The sequence below is a fragment of the Sardina pilchardus genome, chromosome 17 (assembly GCF_963854185.1).
Source record: "Sardina pilchardus chromosome 17, fSarPil1.1, whole genome shotgun sequence".
Lineage (NCBI taxonomy): Eukaryota > Metazoa > Chordata > Actinopteri > Clupeiformes > Clupeidae > Sardina > Sardina pilchardus.
In genome coordinates, this window is record NC_085010.1 from 16,916,122 (window position 1) to 16,931,121 (window position 15,000).

General features: G+C 40.9%; 3 protein-coding genes across 3 annotated transcripts in view; 2 read left to right on the top strand and 1 right to left on the bottom strand.

Moving 5' to 3' along the window:
- Positions 1-4,310, top strand: part of LOC134062627 (uncharacterized) — a 4,681-nt gene extending 371 nt beyond the window's left edge. Inside the window, exons 1-8 of the mRNA XM_062518710.1 lie at positions 1-860; positions 954-1,072; positions 1,502-1,605; positions 1,739-1,916; positions 2,798-2,915; positions 3,437-3,528; positions 3,947-4,032; positions 4,143-4,310. The exon at positions 1-860 is cut by the window's left edge and continues 371 nt beyond it. Of these exons, the coding sequence (XP_062374694.1) occupies positions 1-860; positions 954-1,072; positions 1,502-1,605; positions 1,739-1,916; positions 2,798-2,915; positions 3,437-3,528; positions 3,947-4,032; positions 4,143-4,231 (1,646 nt within the window). The 3' untranslated portion in view covers positions 4,232-4,310. The remainder of the gene's footprint in view (positions 861-953; positions 1,073-1,501; positions 1,606-1,738; positions 1,917-2,797; positions 2,916-3,436; positions 3,529-3,946; positions 4,033-4,142) is intronic.
- A 2,386-nt stretch (positions 4,311-6,696) lies between these two features.
- LOC134061996 (uncharacterized) lies at positions 6,697-10,354 on the top strand. Its single transcript, XM_062517870.1, has 5 exons — positions 6,697-8,033; positions 8,126-8,244; positions 9,183-9,286; positions 9,412-9,589; positions 10,123-10,354. The coding sequence occupies exons 1-5, from the start codon at positions 6,762-6,764 to the stop codon at positions 10,352-10,354; spliced, it is 1,905 nt and encodes a 634-aa protein (XP_062373854.1). The 5' UTR covers positions 6,697-6,761.
- A 537-nt stretch (positions 10,355-10,891) lies between these two features.
- The window catches only part of LOC134061997 (GTPase IMAP family member 7-like), a 4,706-nt gene continuing 597 nt past the window's right edge, over positions 10,892-15,000 (bottom strand). Inside the window, exons 2-3 of the mRNA XM_062517871.1 lie at positions 14,309-15,000; positions 10,892-10,931 (exon numbers count right to left, since the gene is read on the bottom strand). The exon at positions 14,309-15,000 is cut by the window's right edge and continues 392 nt beyond it. Coding sequence (XP_062373855.1) covers positions 10,892-10,931; positions 14,309-15,000 — 732 coding nt within the window. The remainder of the gene's footprint in view (positions 10,932-14,308) is intronic.

The following is a 15,000-nucleotide window of genomic DNA, read 5'->3' on the forward strand; positions in this document are numbered from 1 at the left end:
CTAATCATCAAGAACCACAACAACCAACCACAACACCTCCTGTGAGGGCTATTTGGGTAACTAGGTTTCCTGACGCTAAGATGTTTCAGAAAACAAAGTATTCAGCAGATGATCCCATCCAGAGTCCAGAACTTCGAATACTTCGTAGTCCAGCTCCAACTGCTGAGCTTCCAACTGATTATTTTCCAACAAGTGAGATCCCAACTGACGAGCTTCCAACTGATTACTTTCCAACTAGTGACACCCTAGCTGATGAGTTTCCAACCATTGAGGCTTCAACTGATGACTATCCAATTCATGAGATCCTAGCTGATGAGCTTCCGACTAGTAAGGCCTCAACTGACGAGCTTCCAACTGATTACTTTCCAACTAGAGACACCCTAGCTGATGAGTTTCCAACCATTGAGGCCTCAACCGATGACTATCCAATTCGTGAGATCCTAGCTGATGAGCTTCCGACTAGTAAGGCCTCAACTAACGAGCTTCCAACTGATTACTTTCCAACTAGTGACGCCCTAGCTGATGAGTTTCCGACTATTGAGGCCTTAACTGATGACTATCCAATTCGTGAGACCCTAACTGATGAGCTTCCGACTAGTGAGACAATCACGGAGTCGTTTCAAGACCAAAACCCTCTTCCTCCACGTATCGTTAAGGAGCCAGAAGCCCCACAGTCTGTCATTGTTCATTGCGGTGAGAGTCTGCTCCACCTGCAAGTGAAGAGGGACTTCTTTGGGACAGGCCAGTTGATCAGTCCATCGAACATCACACTCGGTGGCTGTGCGCCAACAGGGCTCAACTCTTCCTCTGACATGTTGCTGTTTGAGACTGAACTGCACAAGTGCGGAAGTCGTGTTCAGGTATTTGGGTGTGTCTGCCTGCATATGGTTCTCCACAGAAATGCTGGCTTTCTTTCCATGCTTGACTGCCACACTTTTTCTCCCCTTTTACAGATGACCGATAACCTATTAGTTTATAAATTTACCCTATCCTACACAGCAGTGTCCACCGAGAACCCCCTGATTCTGAGAACACGTGATGCTGTGGTCAATATTTCATGTCAATACCCGAGGTAAGCAAATATTTTTAAATTGGGATTTTCCAACTTGTGCTTGGCTTCATAAGTTTCTCACAGGTATATGATTTTCCTATATCTTGGTGTGTTCATGAGAACCTGAGATGTAGGAGAATTCTATGGTTTGGAGGGAAGTAGATGTCTCATCTGAGCTAGGAACCTCCCTCAACATGGTGAAGAAAAAAAAAAAAAAAAAAAAAAAATGGACTTGTGTTATACTTACAAGCCCATGTGATTGGAAAGTACTGTTCATAGTACCTTCAAGTAAACTACTGTATGTGATGTTAACCTTCTGGCTAGATTGCCTATGAACATTGGCAATGTTGCCCATTTGTTGTCAAGTGAACACTGTTTCTGAAATATGGAGTTCCAAAGTGGGAACCTTCCCAATTCCATCCACATGAATGCACTATCTCTATTTCACAGGTTGCAAAATGTGAGCAGCAGTGGCCTAATGCCGACCTGGATGCCCCTCCACCACACTAAAGCCTCTAATGCAACTCTGGACTTTTCTTTGAAGCTTATGACTGGTCTGTATTGTTAATGAAGTCTTCATAATTGAGAGGTGGGGGGGATAGACACAGGTTGTCTGCATGTTGAGGAAAGTGCTGTATTGCCTTTTAAAATGGCTTTTATTCTCAAAGTTTTGATTCCCTCTTGCAGATGACTGGACTTCTGAGAGGGCTTCGGGCAAATATTTTTTGGGGCACATCATGAACATTGCCGCTTCAGTTAATCAGTCCCATCATGCTCCTTTTCATGTATTTGTGGAAGACTGTGTGGCTTCTCTGAAATTAGGCAAACAAGCTGATCCTGCTTATTTTCTCATTGAGAAGCATGGGTAAGTGCAGTTAATCAGTTTCATTCAAACAGATTAAGTTTCCATTAATTCAGGACCTGGAATATTCCTGCTTGTATCCAACTCTTGAGATGCTTATTTGGACATTTTGGCAGGCACATAGTTTGCAGTGAGTGCAGTATGTTGAACCAACAGCTAATGACTTGGTCTGTAGTCAATGAGTTAATTGATTGTGCCCTCCAGCACCCAGAAATGCATCTTGCCTTCCTGTGTTTCAGGCATTCAGCAATGTGGAGGTTTTTTTTTTTTTTTTTTTTTTTTTTTTTACTTTTGATGGTGTGGTGGTGACACCAATGTGTCCCCTCTATGGCTCTGGTTCAACCAGGGGTGTCAGGATTTGACTGATTAGCTTTGCCGATTATTTTCCAGAAACGCATGTCCGGTGCCATTTCTCCTCATGCAGATTGGTGGCTGTTCCACTCTTAGCTCATGCACGAGCTTAGTGTGGGCACTACCTCTCCTTCTCTACCTTACGTAAATCAGTAACCTGGCACTTAATTGGCTAAGTAAAACGGCACCGGAAACGAGCCCCTTGAAACGCCATATTGAAGCCTGAAAAAATCGTTCAATTTTGGCAATTTTCACTAGCCTAGCATTCCCATTGAAATGAGCGGGGGCGGGACTTGTTCACTTTCTCCAGTTCTTATAATACCTCCATGGGTTCAACCATTTCCCACAATACCCACAACAGTTTGGCTTGTTCTAAATCCTGTCCTTGTGAGTGCTTGCACTGCTTCTGAGGACTAATTCTTGTCTTGGATACCTCAGGACATGTGGTGTTGTAATGCTGTAATGGGACAGGACTTGCATGAAATGCGTGGACACTAAGGCATCTTTCTAATGCTGCTCTTTTGCAAATGCAGGTGTCTGTCTGACTCGAAGCTGGCCAACTCTCGTTCTCGCTTCATGCCCACTACACAGGATGACATGTTGAGATTTCAGTTGGAGACCTTCAGGTTTGCTGGTGCCAGCAAGAGTCCGGTTAGCATCACTCCTCTACTAAGGGTTCTTGTGTAATAAGTACTTCCAGGCTGTGTCTCAAACCGCCTACTTGCACTCTTCAAATACTTTGTTTACGTATAGTGTTGATATTGGGACAATACTAGCCATCAAAAAGTGGGCACAATAAGTAAGTGCACACTAGCAGTGTACTGATGGAAGTATGGGGTTTGAGACCAGTCTCTGTAATTCAACCGGATTTGACTCTACAGTATAGTCTGACTGAAATATTTAATTAGCTAACACTATTTTTGTTCATTACCTGCAGTAAGTTAGCTTTTTACTACACTTGTGTGGGCCCACCCAGAAATATTCAACCGCATTAGAAGTGCCTGTCTAAAGATGGACAATGCATAGAATGTGTAGAATCATTGCCCATATTGTTACAGAAATAATGATTGGTCTTGATTTGTGTCCTTTTGATCCACCTATAGGCTAAATGTAATGTGTTGGAGAGCCATCTAAACCTTAATTCTAACTAATCTACTTCTGTTTTTGTCCAGTTGTACATAACATGCACCCTTGTGGCAGTATTGAACACCAGTATTGCAGATGGCATACATAAAGCATGCCATTTCTCCAAGGAAAAGGACCGGTGGGTTCTGGAGTTAGTTATTTGCCTATAGGGTTTCATCCAACTTCTTTATGACCATTTTTTTTCCATTTGAAAATAAACACTTGAAATGTGCATACAAATTTGATTTGCTAGTTGTTGCTGAACCCTCCATTTTAATTGCTAAAGTGAGACTAAAGTTGAAAATTGCTGTTCATAGCAGCATGTTTCCACTAACATTGCCCTGATCTTATGTCTTGATCCCAGAGTGGTTTGACATTTCCCTGATAAGAAATGCCAAATTTTAAATTGCCATGGCAATGGATGTAAACACAGATGTCCCCTCCCTTCGTTTATCTGAATCTAATTTTCATGAATGTGCATACAACATGTAAATGACCAGAATATAGCAACCCAGCCTAATGCTGACTTTCTCCATGTAACACTTTTGCCTTCACAGGTGGGTCAGTGCAAGTGGGAATGATCAGGTCTGTAACTGCTGTGAAGCACAAAAATGCCCACAAAGAACGACAAGAAGCCTTAACGGTAAATACTGATTGTGATCAATGCATTATGTGGAACCTGAGCCTTGGGTCAAGTGTGCTGGCCTTTAAATAGGCTTTTGACCTCATTTTACATGTGTCTTATCTTTCCAGATTTTAAGAGGTCTATAGTACTAGGACCAATCACTATCCTGAAGAGGATTCCAGCCAAGGAAAGTCCTGGGCTTTTTAGTTTCCCATGATTTCAGGTGCATGACAGAAGACGGTGTAATTTCATTTACACGTTTGTGTAATAATAATAAAGTGTATATTTGATTCAGATCATGTCCCTTTTTTGCGTTCATTTAGTACAGTTGATGAATCTGTGTATAACCAGGTGTGTTCGTGCAGCTAGGAAGAGGGAAGGTTCTCACCATGGAGGTATTAATTCCCACTTTGGAACTCCAGTAAATTGAGCGTTCACTTGAGACCGACAATGGCTGCGTTTCCCAGATTCGTTAAGAAGCTCTTAGCACTAATGAGCTTCTTAACGAATCTGGGAAACACGGACAATGTTGGTAATGTTAGCGTTCTGGTTAGCTAGCCTAAACATCAAGTACTCAAAGGTTATCTGTTTGGTTTGAGATGGCCATAAACCGTTGAAATGCACACACTAGTGAACACACAGTACTTCATTAAAGTGTACTGAGTGCTAAAGTACGCAGATTGGTACCTGGTTGTAGACTCTGGAGAAGTGCTGTTCAATATCAATCACCTGGGCTTAATACAACAATGAAGTGACTTTGAAATGTTTTACTTGTTCCATGCAATCATTCATTTTGCATATTAAAATTCTTCTGGGAGCTCCTGCAAAGCCCCCACTTCAAAGTGAGAAGTCCCAAGTTGTTTTTATGCAGATTTCTGTTTCTTGGCCACAGAGTGGTACAGTGGTCAGTACTGAAAAGTCAGTTCTGCTTAGCTTAAGCTCTGGAGGCATGTCTGATCTCCCATGTACATACATGCCCCCAGACTAACTCTCCAAGTAGCTTATAAATGCATTTTAAAAAAATGGGTTTGGGAAAGGTGCTTGACATAACATTGAAATCTGTAAACATTGGTTGTGTTATCCCAATTATGTGGAGTGCTATTTTCAAATGCATGCTTGGTGCTGCCCCTTGAGTTGAACAATTTTCATTACTGATAGCGAGACCCTAAATCTTTTGATTTGGGTCTGGATTTCCACACTAGGAAAAACAAAGCAATGGGTTAAATACCCACAAAAACACGCTGGGAGAAATATACAAGTGGGCAATGTGCTTAGAAGTTTGAGTTTGTGCAATGTAATGGCTGCCCAAATGCTGGCAAAACAGAGGTTGATGACTATGCATAGTTTGTTCATCCCAGTTTTAATTTAACCAAACTTTTTTTTTTTTGCTTGAACCTGTGTACAGATGCCTGAATGAAGGCAGCTACTTAATGATGCCCAGTCTATAAAAATTTTCTTGTGATTTATGTTCCTTAATTTAAGCAATTTCAGAGGATTTGGTGTATCTTATTCATTTATTTTTAAAAATAGCCCTGTTGGGCTATTGGGGCTCAGGTGTCACTAGCTCCGTATAGGCTACATGGAAACTTCTATTCCGCTTAGAAACGGAATAACAGCTCAATCGGAATAAAAATCGTCATATAAACACCTCAATCGGAATGAAAATTCCTGATCCGATCAGAATTTTAATCAAAGTGGAAGAGATGGTGTAATCCGTTCCTATTCTGAATGAACACCCAATGTATATGGTCATTCGGATTGACAGCTAGGCCTATATCTTCCCAATGAAAAGTAGGCAACAACGGCTATTCCGATCAAAGATTTGAAAGCGCTTGATCGGAATAGAATGTACCCCCCATGTAAACAGACGGCACAAAATTTTCAATCGTAATAGTTTTAATCGGAATGACAAAAAAACTGTCCATGTAAACGTGGCTATTGAAGTTCATTTCAGCAAAGAATGTCCACCCTCCTTAAACCACTATCCCTGTATCATTAATTACTAACCACTTACTTTACACTAACAAGTTTTCAATGGCTTTATAACATTACTTTACATAATAGAATAGATAGATAGGTAGGTAGATAGATAGATAGATATAAAGATAGACAGATACTTTATTGATCCCCAAGAGGCAATACATTGATCATGTTAAAATAACACCTGCAGATTTCAAGAAAAAGATCGAGATGAAATATTCATCTATGAACAGCATTTTTAGTCTGGTGCTAAATAGACCTCTGAAGTTTGCCTACAATAAAGCTGCCATCTGTAAGAATCCAGTATTTTTCCTATAGGATAACTTAGGAATTTTGAATTCTCGCACCTTAAACTCTCGCAGGGACGAAGAAGTCTAAAATGCAGACGTTTTTCTAAACACACTTTGTGCTACAAACTGCCATCTTTGCCCATATAAGTCTGCATTTCAGACTTATTTGTCCCCGCGAGAGTTTAACAGCTGCATTAATTCAAAATCTCCATGTTATTTTCCCATATAGGAAAAATCTCAAGATACCGGATCTCCTTATATGGCCAAAGATGGTGGCTTTTTTGTAGGCGAACGTCAGAGGTCTATGGTCTATTAAGTCTCCACCCTCCTCACCTGGTCCTCCATCTTCTTTGATGCAACACACCTGATTCACATTATGAAGCAGCTGCTTTAGCCTCTCAAGGTTAAGGTAGGGTAAGGTAGCTAAACCTTGAAACTTTAGACCTGCTGGGGTTTTAGTCTTTGTGAATTTGGGCAATGGGGTCACAGTGGCAGGCCCACTTTTTCCAGATACTTCTGTGTGCTTTCAGTGTTTCTCTGTCTTTTCAGCTTGCTGTCAATAGAGACTTCAGGAGTGAAATGCAATACCAGCATGCTCAACATGAGATTGATCAAAAGCGACTGAAGCCTGCAGCACATGTATTCCCAGCAGCAAAGAAAATTAGTCTTGAGAAGTACTCCATGTTTGATGTGTGGAATGGACAGCTTGGACAGTCACAACGAGCAACAAAAATGCCACAGACTCCTCAGATGGATGATCCTTTTGTTTACAGCCCAGGAGTGAAAGGCTCGCAGAGACCACTGAAGGCTAGGTGGGAATATTGGCCTGCTCCGGCATTTCAAGGACCACAACATTCCACAGCTACACAAAGACCACAAACGTATGTAGCAAGTTCTTCAAGGAGACAAACAAGTAATCTGAATGACCCTCTTGTTCATAGCCTAAGGGTGCAAGCAACCCAGAGACCACTGACAGTCTTTTCTGAAGTGTTGAGAAACCATCTTTGGGGGTCATCTCCACAACATACTGCAGCCACAACTACACAAAGACCACAACATGGTGAGGCAAACCCTCACAGGAGACGACCACATCAAACAAAGTATGTCCATGTTCATAGCCCAGGAGTTCAAGTACCCCAGAGACCATTGACTGATTTTTCTAAACTTTTGGGAATCCAGCTTGATGGGTCATCTCCACAACATCCTACAGCCACAACCACACATAGACCACATTTGTATGAGCTACACCCTTACAGGAGACAACGAGATGTTCTGAATGATCCTCTCATTCAGAGTCCTGGAGTGCTGTTGCCACAGAAGCTGCTGAAGATGGATTTTCCAAAACCTGCTGTGTTTAGTGAGTGGGGAAACCTGCCCGGTCAGTTTGACGGTCCACAACACCTGCCAAAACCACAACCTTCTGAGATCACGACTCCCAGTTGGCACTCCAGTCAAACTTGGCAACATCCTCCAGCACAGAGTTCTCAAGAAGAACAGCTAAATGCCACAAAAACTCTTCCGAAGGACCAGAAGACCGAGCTCAGGCAACCGGTGACGTCACAGCCCATTCACGTTGTCTGTGGAGAGAAGTCGCTCCAGCTGACTGTAAAGATGGACTTCCTGGGCACTGGAGACCTTATTAATCCAGCCGATATCACTCTGGGTGGCTGTGGTCCAACTGTCCTGGATGAGTCCAAGCAAGAGCTATTGTTCGAAACTACATTACATGAGTGTGGGGGCACAGCTCAGGTACCAGCATGGATAAACTATCTTGTTTGCTCATTATAATGGTCTGAATGTCTTAAATGACTACTTTGACTTTGTTTGGTCTTTTTCATGAGTTGTTTGAGGATGTCATGGTGTATACCTTCTCATTGATTTACAATGCTCGCCCAATTGGAGAGCGCCCTATTTTGAAGACCGATGACGCTACTATCAATATAACGTGTCACTATGCTAGGTAAGTGTATCCCAATTCACTTTGTCCCATGTTCAGCTTTTTTTTTCTGAAATCATGAGACAGACTTGTCCACATTTTTGCTTGCAAGTGATCAGATTGTATTTGTGTGTCCACATGTGTCCACATATACACTATATTGCCAAAAAGTATTGGTTCACACATGAATTTCAGATATCCCATTCTTAATCCATAGGGTTTAATATGATGTTTGTTCCCCCTTTGCAGCTTTAATAGCTTCAACTCTTCTGGAAAGACTTTCCACAAGGTTTAGGAGTTTGTTTATGTGTTTTTTTGACCATTCTTCCAGAAGTATGTTTGTCAGGTCACACACCGATGTTGTACGAGGAAACTGGCTCTCAGATTCCGCTCTAATTCATCTCAAAGGTGTACTTGACCTGCTTACGGAGTCCTTACTGCAACCCAACAGAACACCTTTGGGGTGAATTAGAGTGGAATCTGAGAGCCAGTCTCCTCATCCAACATCAGTGTATGACCTCACAAATGCGCTACTGGAAGAATGGTCGAAAATTCCCATGAACACACTCTTAAACCTTGTGGAAAGGCTTCCCAGAAGAGTTGAAGCTGTTATGGCTGCAAAGAGTGAACCAACATAATATTAAGCCCTATGGATTAAGAATGGATTGTCACTTAAATTCATATGCAAGTCAATGCAGGTGACCCAATACTTTTATAGTGTATATGCAGGTGTTGTTGTGCTAATAACTTGAAATGGCTGTTTCAGAATCGTAGTGTATTGTCCCATAAACTGTGTCTCAATATTGTCACTCTTTGTTGACATTCTTTCTCCATGGTGCTGTGCTGATTGTGGGCTTCTGTGTGTGTGTGAATGTGCTTATCTCTTTTTTTCTTCTTCTTTTTTCCCCCTGACCTGAGTCTCAGCATAATCTCAGTGCAGTGCTCTTATTCTACCTCCCCAGGTTCCACAATGTGAGTAGCAATTCTTTAAGGCCCATGTGGACCCCTTACCAATCCCCCCAGCTATCTGATCAGGTTGTGGACTTCTCTCTCGGACTCATGACTGGTTTGTTTAGTTTTTGTTTCGCTTTATTTCATTATTATGTTCTGAGCAACATTGTGCAAATGCCATGCCATTCACTTCAACTTCATCTGCTATTTACTTCATTTACTTTTTTTCTTTATCTGCAGATGATTGGCGGTATGAGAGGCCATCCACAAAGTACTTCCTTGGGGACATGATTAACATTGAGGCCTTGGTCTATGCGGACAATCATGTGCCTTTGCGTGTTTTTGTTGAAGGCTGTGTGGCAGCAATTAATCCAGATAGCCACTCTGGCACAAGCTATGTACTCATTGAAAAGCATGGGTAAGAAAAATGTACGGTTAGGAACAAAATTATTCATACCCCTGGCAAATATTGATTTAATGTTGATTTTCTTTTGACCAATATGTTTGTTCTGACCGAAAATGACACTGCCAAAAGGTTGTAGGACAATGGGAGAAACCATAGAATCCAACAAAAATTAAGCATTTTCATCTTGGTTTCAAAATGGTTTTATAATACCTACTGTACCAAGCCTCAACATCTCTCCACAATGATTCTAGATAGTACCGTTTTAACAGCAATCTGGGTTTTGTGGCAGGAACGATTATTTGCCATCACTCTGGCCTTGTGCTCACTTTCTGACGGATTGAGGTCTGGACTCTGGCTGGGCCTCTCTAAAATGTTAATATTGTTTTCTGTTGACCATTTCTTGCATTGTTTGGCTGTATGTTTGGATCATTGTGTGGTTTAATGGCCCAATGTCACCTAGGTCTCTTGGCAGACTGCCTGATCTGTTCCCCCAGAATGTTGGTCACCAAATCACCAGGACTGGTTGTTCTTGGCCCTCCTCACAGGTGTCTGTCTGACTCCAAACTGATGGCATCCCGCTCCCAGTTCATGCCCAGGATACAAGATGAGAAACTGCAGATGCAAATTGAGGCTTTCAGGTTTGCAGATGAAAGCCATGACTCGGTAAGGAACCGGTTACAAATTCTGCATTTGCTAAGAATGCAGAGTTGGCAAATTGATGTACATCTTAATGACGCTAAAGTGACATTCAATCTAATCAAAGCAGAGACGTTTTAGCAGACCCCATTTGTTGCTGCTATTAAACATATAATCTTAATTATCCACAGTTCTACGTAACTTGCATTCTCCGAGCAGTTTTAGCTGCTAGCGCTTCAGAAAGTAGCCACAAAGCCTGCCACTACAACATGGAAAATGACAGGTGAGTTTTGGTGTGTGTGTGTGTGTGCGTGCGCCTGTGTGCCTATACAGACCTCCTCATACTACTGTAGATCCATACCACTGTTCAGCTCCACACTGAATAGATGACCTCGGCATCGGCAGATGACTTGGTGAATAATAGACTGGACCTCTTTATGTCTAAATATATTTGGTGTATGTGTGTTAATTTTATTTTTCTGCTCTCAGGTGGAACAGTGCTGATGGGAATGATGAGGTCTGTAGCTGCTGCAATGCAGACCAATGTCCCATCAGGAGGGCAAGAGCTGCTGAAGGTAAGTTTTCAATAGCACAGAGAGAAACTCTGATTTACTGTGTTTCTTTTTTCAGTATTTTTTTAGATTTCTGTCCTGGTTTTACATTGTCATTTCTGTTCTTTTAGAAATATATGGGCGTCGGGTGAAACTTGGACCGATCACTGTTCAGGAAAAGACCACATAGGGACATTCTGAGAGGGGACTAGTCTTCCAATGCTAGCCTAGTAGTAGAACTTAATCTTTAGATTAATGGACACTGTTCTGAACAGTGTTTTTTTGTTGTTTTTTTGCTGTGTAGTAGAAAGGGTTTAAAAAATGTGTGTAATCCCCATCTGGTCCTTTAAGATTTGTATGGAATTTGATGCACTTTGTATTTATCACATTGCTAACAATTGTTGTCGTTGTGCTTATGAAATAGTGTAAATACTGATGGAACTTGCATTTGCAAGTAGAGTTTGAATAAATTAATCAAATTTTGTATTTCCAGACTTATTCTATTGTACCCTTCCAAACAAAAATGTGCAGCATCTGCTTCTTATCCCCTCAGTATAGGCCTATGCTTGTGTAGCCAGGGGACACTGTTTTCATGCGTCTCCCTGTTTTCACCCATACTGGTCTGCTCCCACTAACTAGGGGGCGGGGTAATTAGTTACACCTGAGTTCATTCACACTGATTACTGTTTGCACAGTATAAAAAACAACACAAGTATGAGGAAGCATTGTAAGCTCTGTCGCAACCCTCTAGCGTACCAGTTTCGGCCATCAGGTATGCACTTATGCTTTTCTTAAATCTCCCGTAGTGTGGTTTTCTGGAGTCGAAACATTTTCTCTTATGTGCCTGTAGCTGAACATGGGCGCGTGCGGTCCATCTGTTGCCTTGTGAGTTACTACGCTACGAACATGGGTAGCGCAGCCCGCATCCTCTAAGCTGGGTGCCTGTGGGTCATGCTGCTGTCTTGTCTTGTCTTTAATTAGTTAGTCTACTCCGGTGTAATTATGTGACGTCTTGAAGTACGGTCCGTGTCTTTTTGGGTTTGTTTTTGTGGGCATTAAGTTAGTGTCTGTCTGTTTTGCTTGTATTCCTGTTTGTGCTATTGGTTTGCCGTTGTGGCTTTTGGTTTGTCCGCCTGCATGTTGCTGGCTGCATTAGTGATGTTGAACCGGGCATAAGTGGCATATGCTTCTCTTCTGTATCATACCTAGTGCCTGCCTGGTGCTGGGGATTGTTGTGTGTTTGTTTTCCTTATTTTGTCCTTCTGTGTCCTGTAACCGCTACATTCTGCTTTGCTCCCTTGTGGTGCTGTTATTTTGTTTGTTTATTTGGCAGATGAGGGCCCCTTTGAGGGAGACTCACATGGTGGTGGGACCCTGTAGCTACACATTTGGGGTGTCAGTGTTGCTTGTGGTGGGCTGCTGTGCTGTCACTGGTAAGTCACTTTCTTGCAGTGTGCGAGTGCACGTGTGATGACGAGAACTTAGAGAGCACACCTCCAGTTAGCCTGTCTCCCTCAGGTAAGCCCTGTCTTGCATAGTGTCTTTTTAGCTCCAGTGGAGCCTTGGCCCCACTTCCACACGGTAGTATTATAAGAATAATTACAATAATACATATTTTTGTCCTTTCATAACCTCTGACTCGTTTCAGGTCTTATTGCATTACTCCCCTCCCCCTTTCCCTTTGGTTATTCAATAAACTTGGCTTTGATTGGAATTCACTGTTGTCTGCTTGGTGCTTTCGAACCTGTGCAACCTTAATTTAACTCTCTCCTAAAGAAGTCCCTGGGCACTAAGCCTGGGGTGGCGTAGTCTGGCTACTGTGATTGGCTTACAGCCTCTTTCTCCATACCCCTTACTGCTCTGGTCACACTTGCATTCAACATGACATACCTGAGCCGGTACTTTATAATAACCATCTGTTATAAATGGTTAATTGATGCTTTATTTTGCAACTGGTGAAACTTAAAATAAACATTGTTATAGATGGTTTGCAATCCAGTTATTGATTGCCATTTTTAGATAATTTACAGATTGATTATTAACATGTAAAAGACTAAGATGCAACTTCATAATAGCCATCCAAAAAAAATGTTTGATGCAAGTCATTTCCCATCAATTAATGATATTTACATTTTAAGATAGTTTACAAATGATTTACTAACAAACAAAAGACTAAGACCCAACTTTATCATAGCCATCTGAAAAACAGATATTGTAATTGTTTTTCTAACTACCTGTTAATCCATAGAACATCATTTATAGTTCAATAGTTAATCAACTTATGCAATATGCATAGGTGTTGTGTATGGCTATGTAAAGGCCTAAAATCAACATTATCATTAACAGTACAGCCCTGATACCATATAATTATTGTGAAATTACCTTATTCATCTCATCATAAGAACAGATAACAGGTCACATTTTACCCTCAAACTAACTACTACAAAAACTTTGACCATTGTGTAATTGTGCCATAACACTTAAAAGTCACTATGTAATTTAGTCCCTCATAGCACCATCATGTTGGTATGTAATTACAGAAATATGTCACAATAATTAAATCCTAAATATTTCTTGCTTCGGTAAGTACATATCTACAGCAGTTATTACCATTTTATTTTACCCAAGTTATTTGCATTGTTGTTGTATGGTAATTACACAGTAATTGTCTAGAAATTACGGTTTTAAAAATATTATTACCATGAAATTGCATATATATTACCATAACATTACCCACTTATTACTGATCTGTAATGTAAAGTGTTACCAAGATGTGCATGTTGATTTCCCAGGAATATTTTACTGTATAGTGCAAGGCTGCCGTTTGAACCTCTCAATATCTTCCTCCAGTGCTTCTTTTTCTACATCTTTTTCCGTTGTGCTCTTGTGCATGAATTTCTTACATTCCACACTGGTTTGTTTGTATAACACCTTTTGATGTTTTTCAATCATCTCCCTTATATTTTTCTCCATACGTTCTCTGAGGTCAATCATATTTTCAGCCTGTTCTCTAGCTTCAGCTTCATATTTGTTCTTAATATCCTTTATTCTTTTTTCATATTGATATTCCATTTCCTTACACTTTCTATCCACCTTTTCTTGTTTCTCTTTCAAAATATCCTGTCTGAGTATCTCTAATTTCTTTTCCTGTTCTTGTCTTCTCTCCTCATATTCACATTCTCTTTGTCTCCACTTCTCTTCCCTCATTTTCTCCAGGCTTTCATACTGTTCTTTTAGTTTAGTTTCCATGTATTTTCCCCTTTCCTCAAGTTCATCCACTTGCTGCTTCCACTGTGCCCTTTCCTCTTCTCTTTTCTGCCTTTCATTTTCTCTCTCTTCCTCAAACCTTTTTCTCATTCGCTCATGTCTTTTTTCTTGTTCTCTCAGTTCATTTGCATGTTGATCTGCTCTTTTTCTGTCTTTTTCATCTCTTTCTTGCTCCTGTTGTTTTAGCCTTTCCTCCCATGCTTTCTGTTTTGCCCTAATATCTGCCTGTATCTCTTGTTTCTCATTTTCAGTTTCTTTGATTTTTTGTGCCCATTGCTTTCTGTCTTCCTCTTCCTGTTTTTTCCTCATCTGCTCTTCCTCAAATCTCTTTTGTCTTTCATCTTCTTGTTTAAGTTTCAGTTTTTCCATTGTTTCTTTTTGTTCTTTCTCAAACTTTTCTCTGTCCCCTTTTTCTCTTTCTTTCAGTTGTGTTTCAAACATTGCTTTCATCTGCTCAAATGTATTCTTCCATTGCTCCTTTTGTTTTTCTTCCTCCTCTTTTCTCATGAGATCTTCCTCTCGCTTCTTCTTTTCTGCCTTTTCCTTCTCCTTATACTGCTCTCCAATGCTCATTTCATTTTGCTCTCTGAGCACTCGTTCCTCTTCCACCTTTTTTATCTCCTCCTCCAATCTCTTGTTCATTTTATTGATCTCCATTTCAAATTTGTCTTTCAGCTTTTTCCTTTCAGCCTCCACCTCTTTCTCTTTCTGTTTCAGTATTTCATCCTGTTTCTGTTTTATTTGAATCTCTGCATCCTGAAACATTTTGTTTGTAAAGTAGTTCTCTCTGTCAGCTTTGATCATGTTTTCAACTGTCTCCAAAAGCTTAGAGACCTGTGATCTGTCTTCCCTATTTTTGTTGTTAAAGACAAGAACTCTATTTCCACAGTCTTTGATTAATTGCTTAATTTGTCCATTCCCAGCAATCAATTGCTCAAAAGGGACATCGTCCAGATCATCTCCCCTTGT

What these genes read in the sequence shown, in the direction of transcription:
- LOC134061996 (XM_062517870.1), top strand. Translation starts at nt 6,762, where the DNA reads ATGGGGTCACAGTGGCAGGCCCACTTTTTCCAGATACTTCTGTGTGCT. An exon ending in AGTGTGGGGGCACAGCTCAG is followed by an intron (nt 8,034 to 8,125) that starts GTACCAGCATGG and finishes CTTTTTCATGAG; the next exon opens with TTGTTTGAGGATGTCATGGT. An exon ending in GTACTCATTGAAAAGCATGG is followed by an intron (nt 9,590 to 10,122) that starts GTAAGAAAAATG and finishes CCCTCCTCACAG; the next exon opens with GTGTCTGTCTGACTCCAAAC.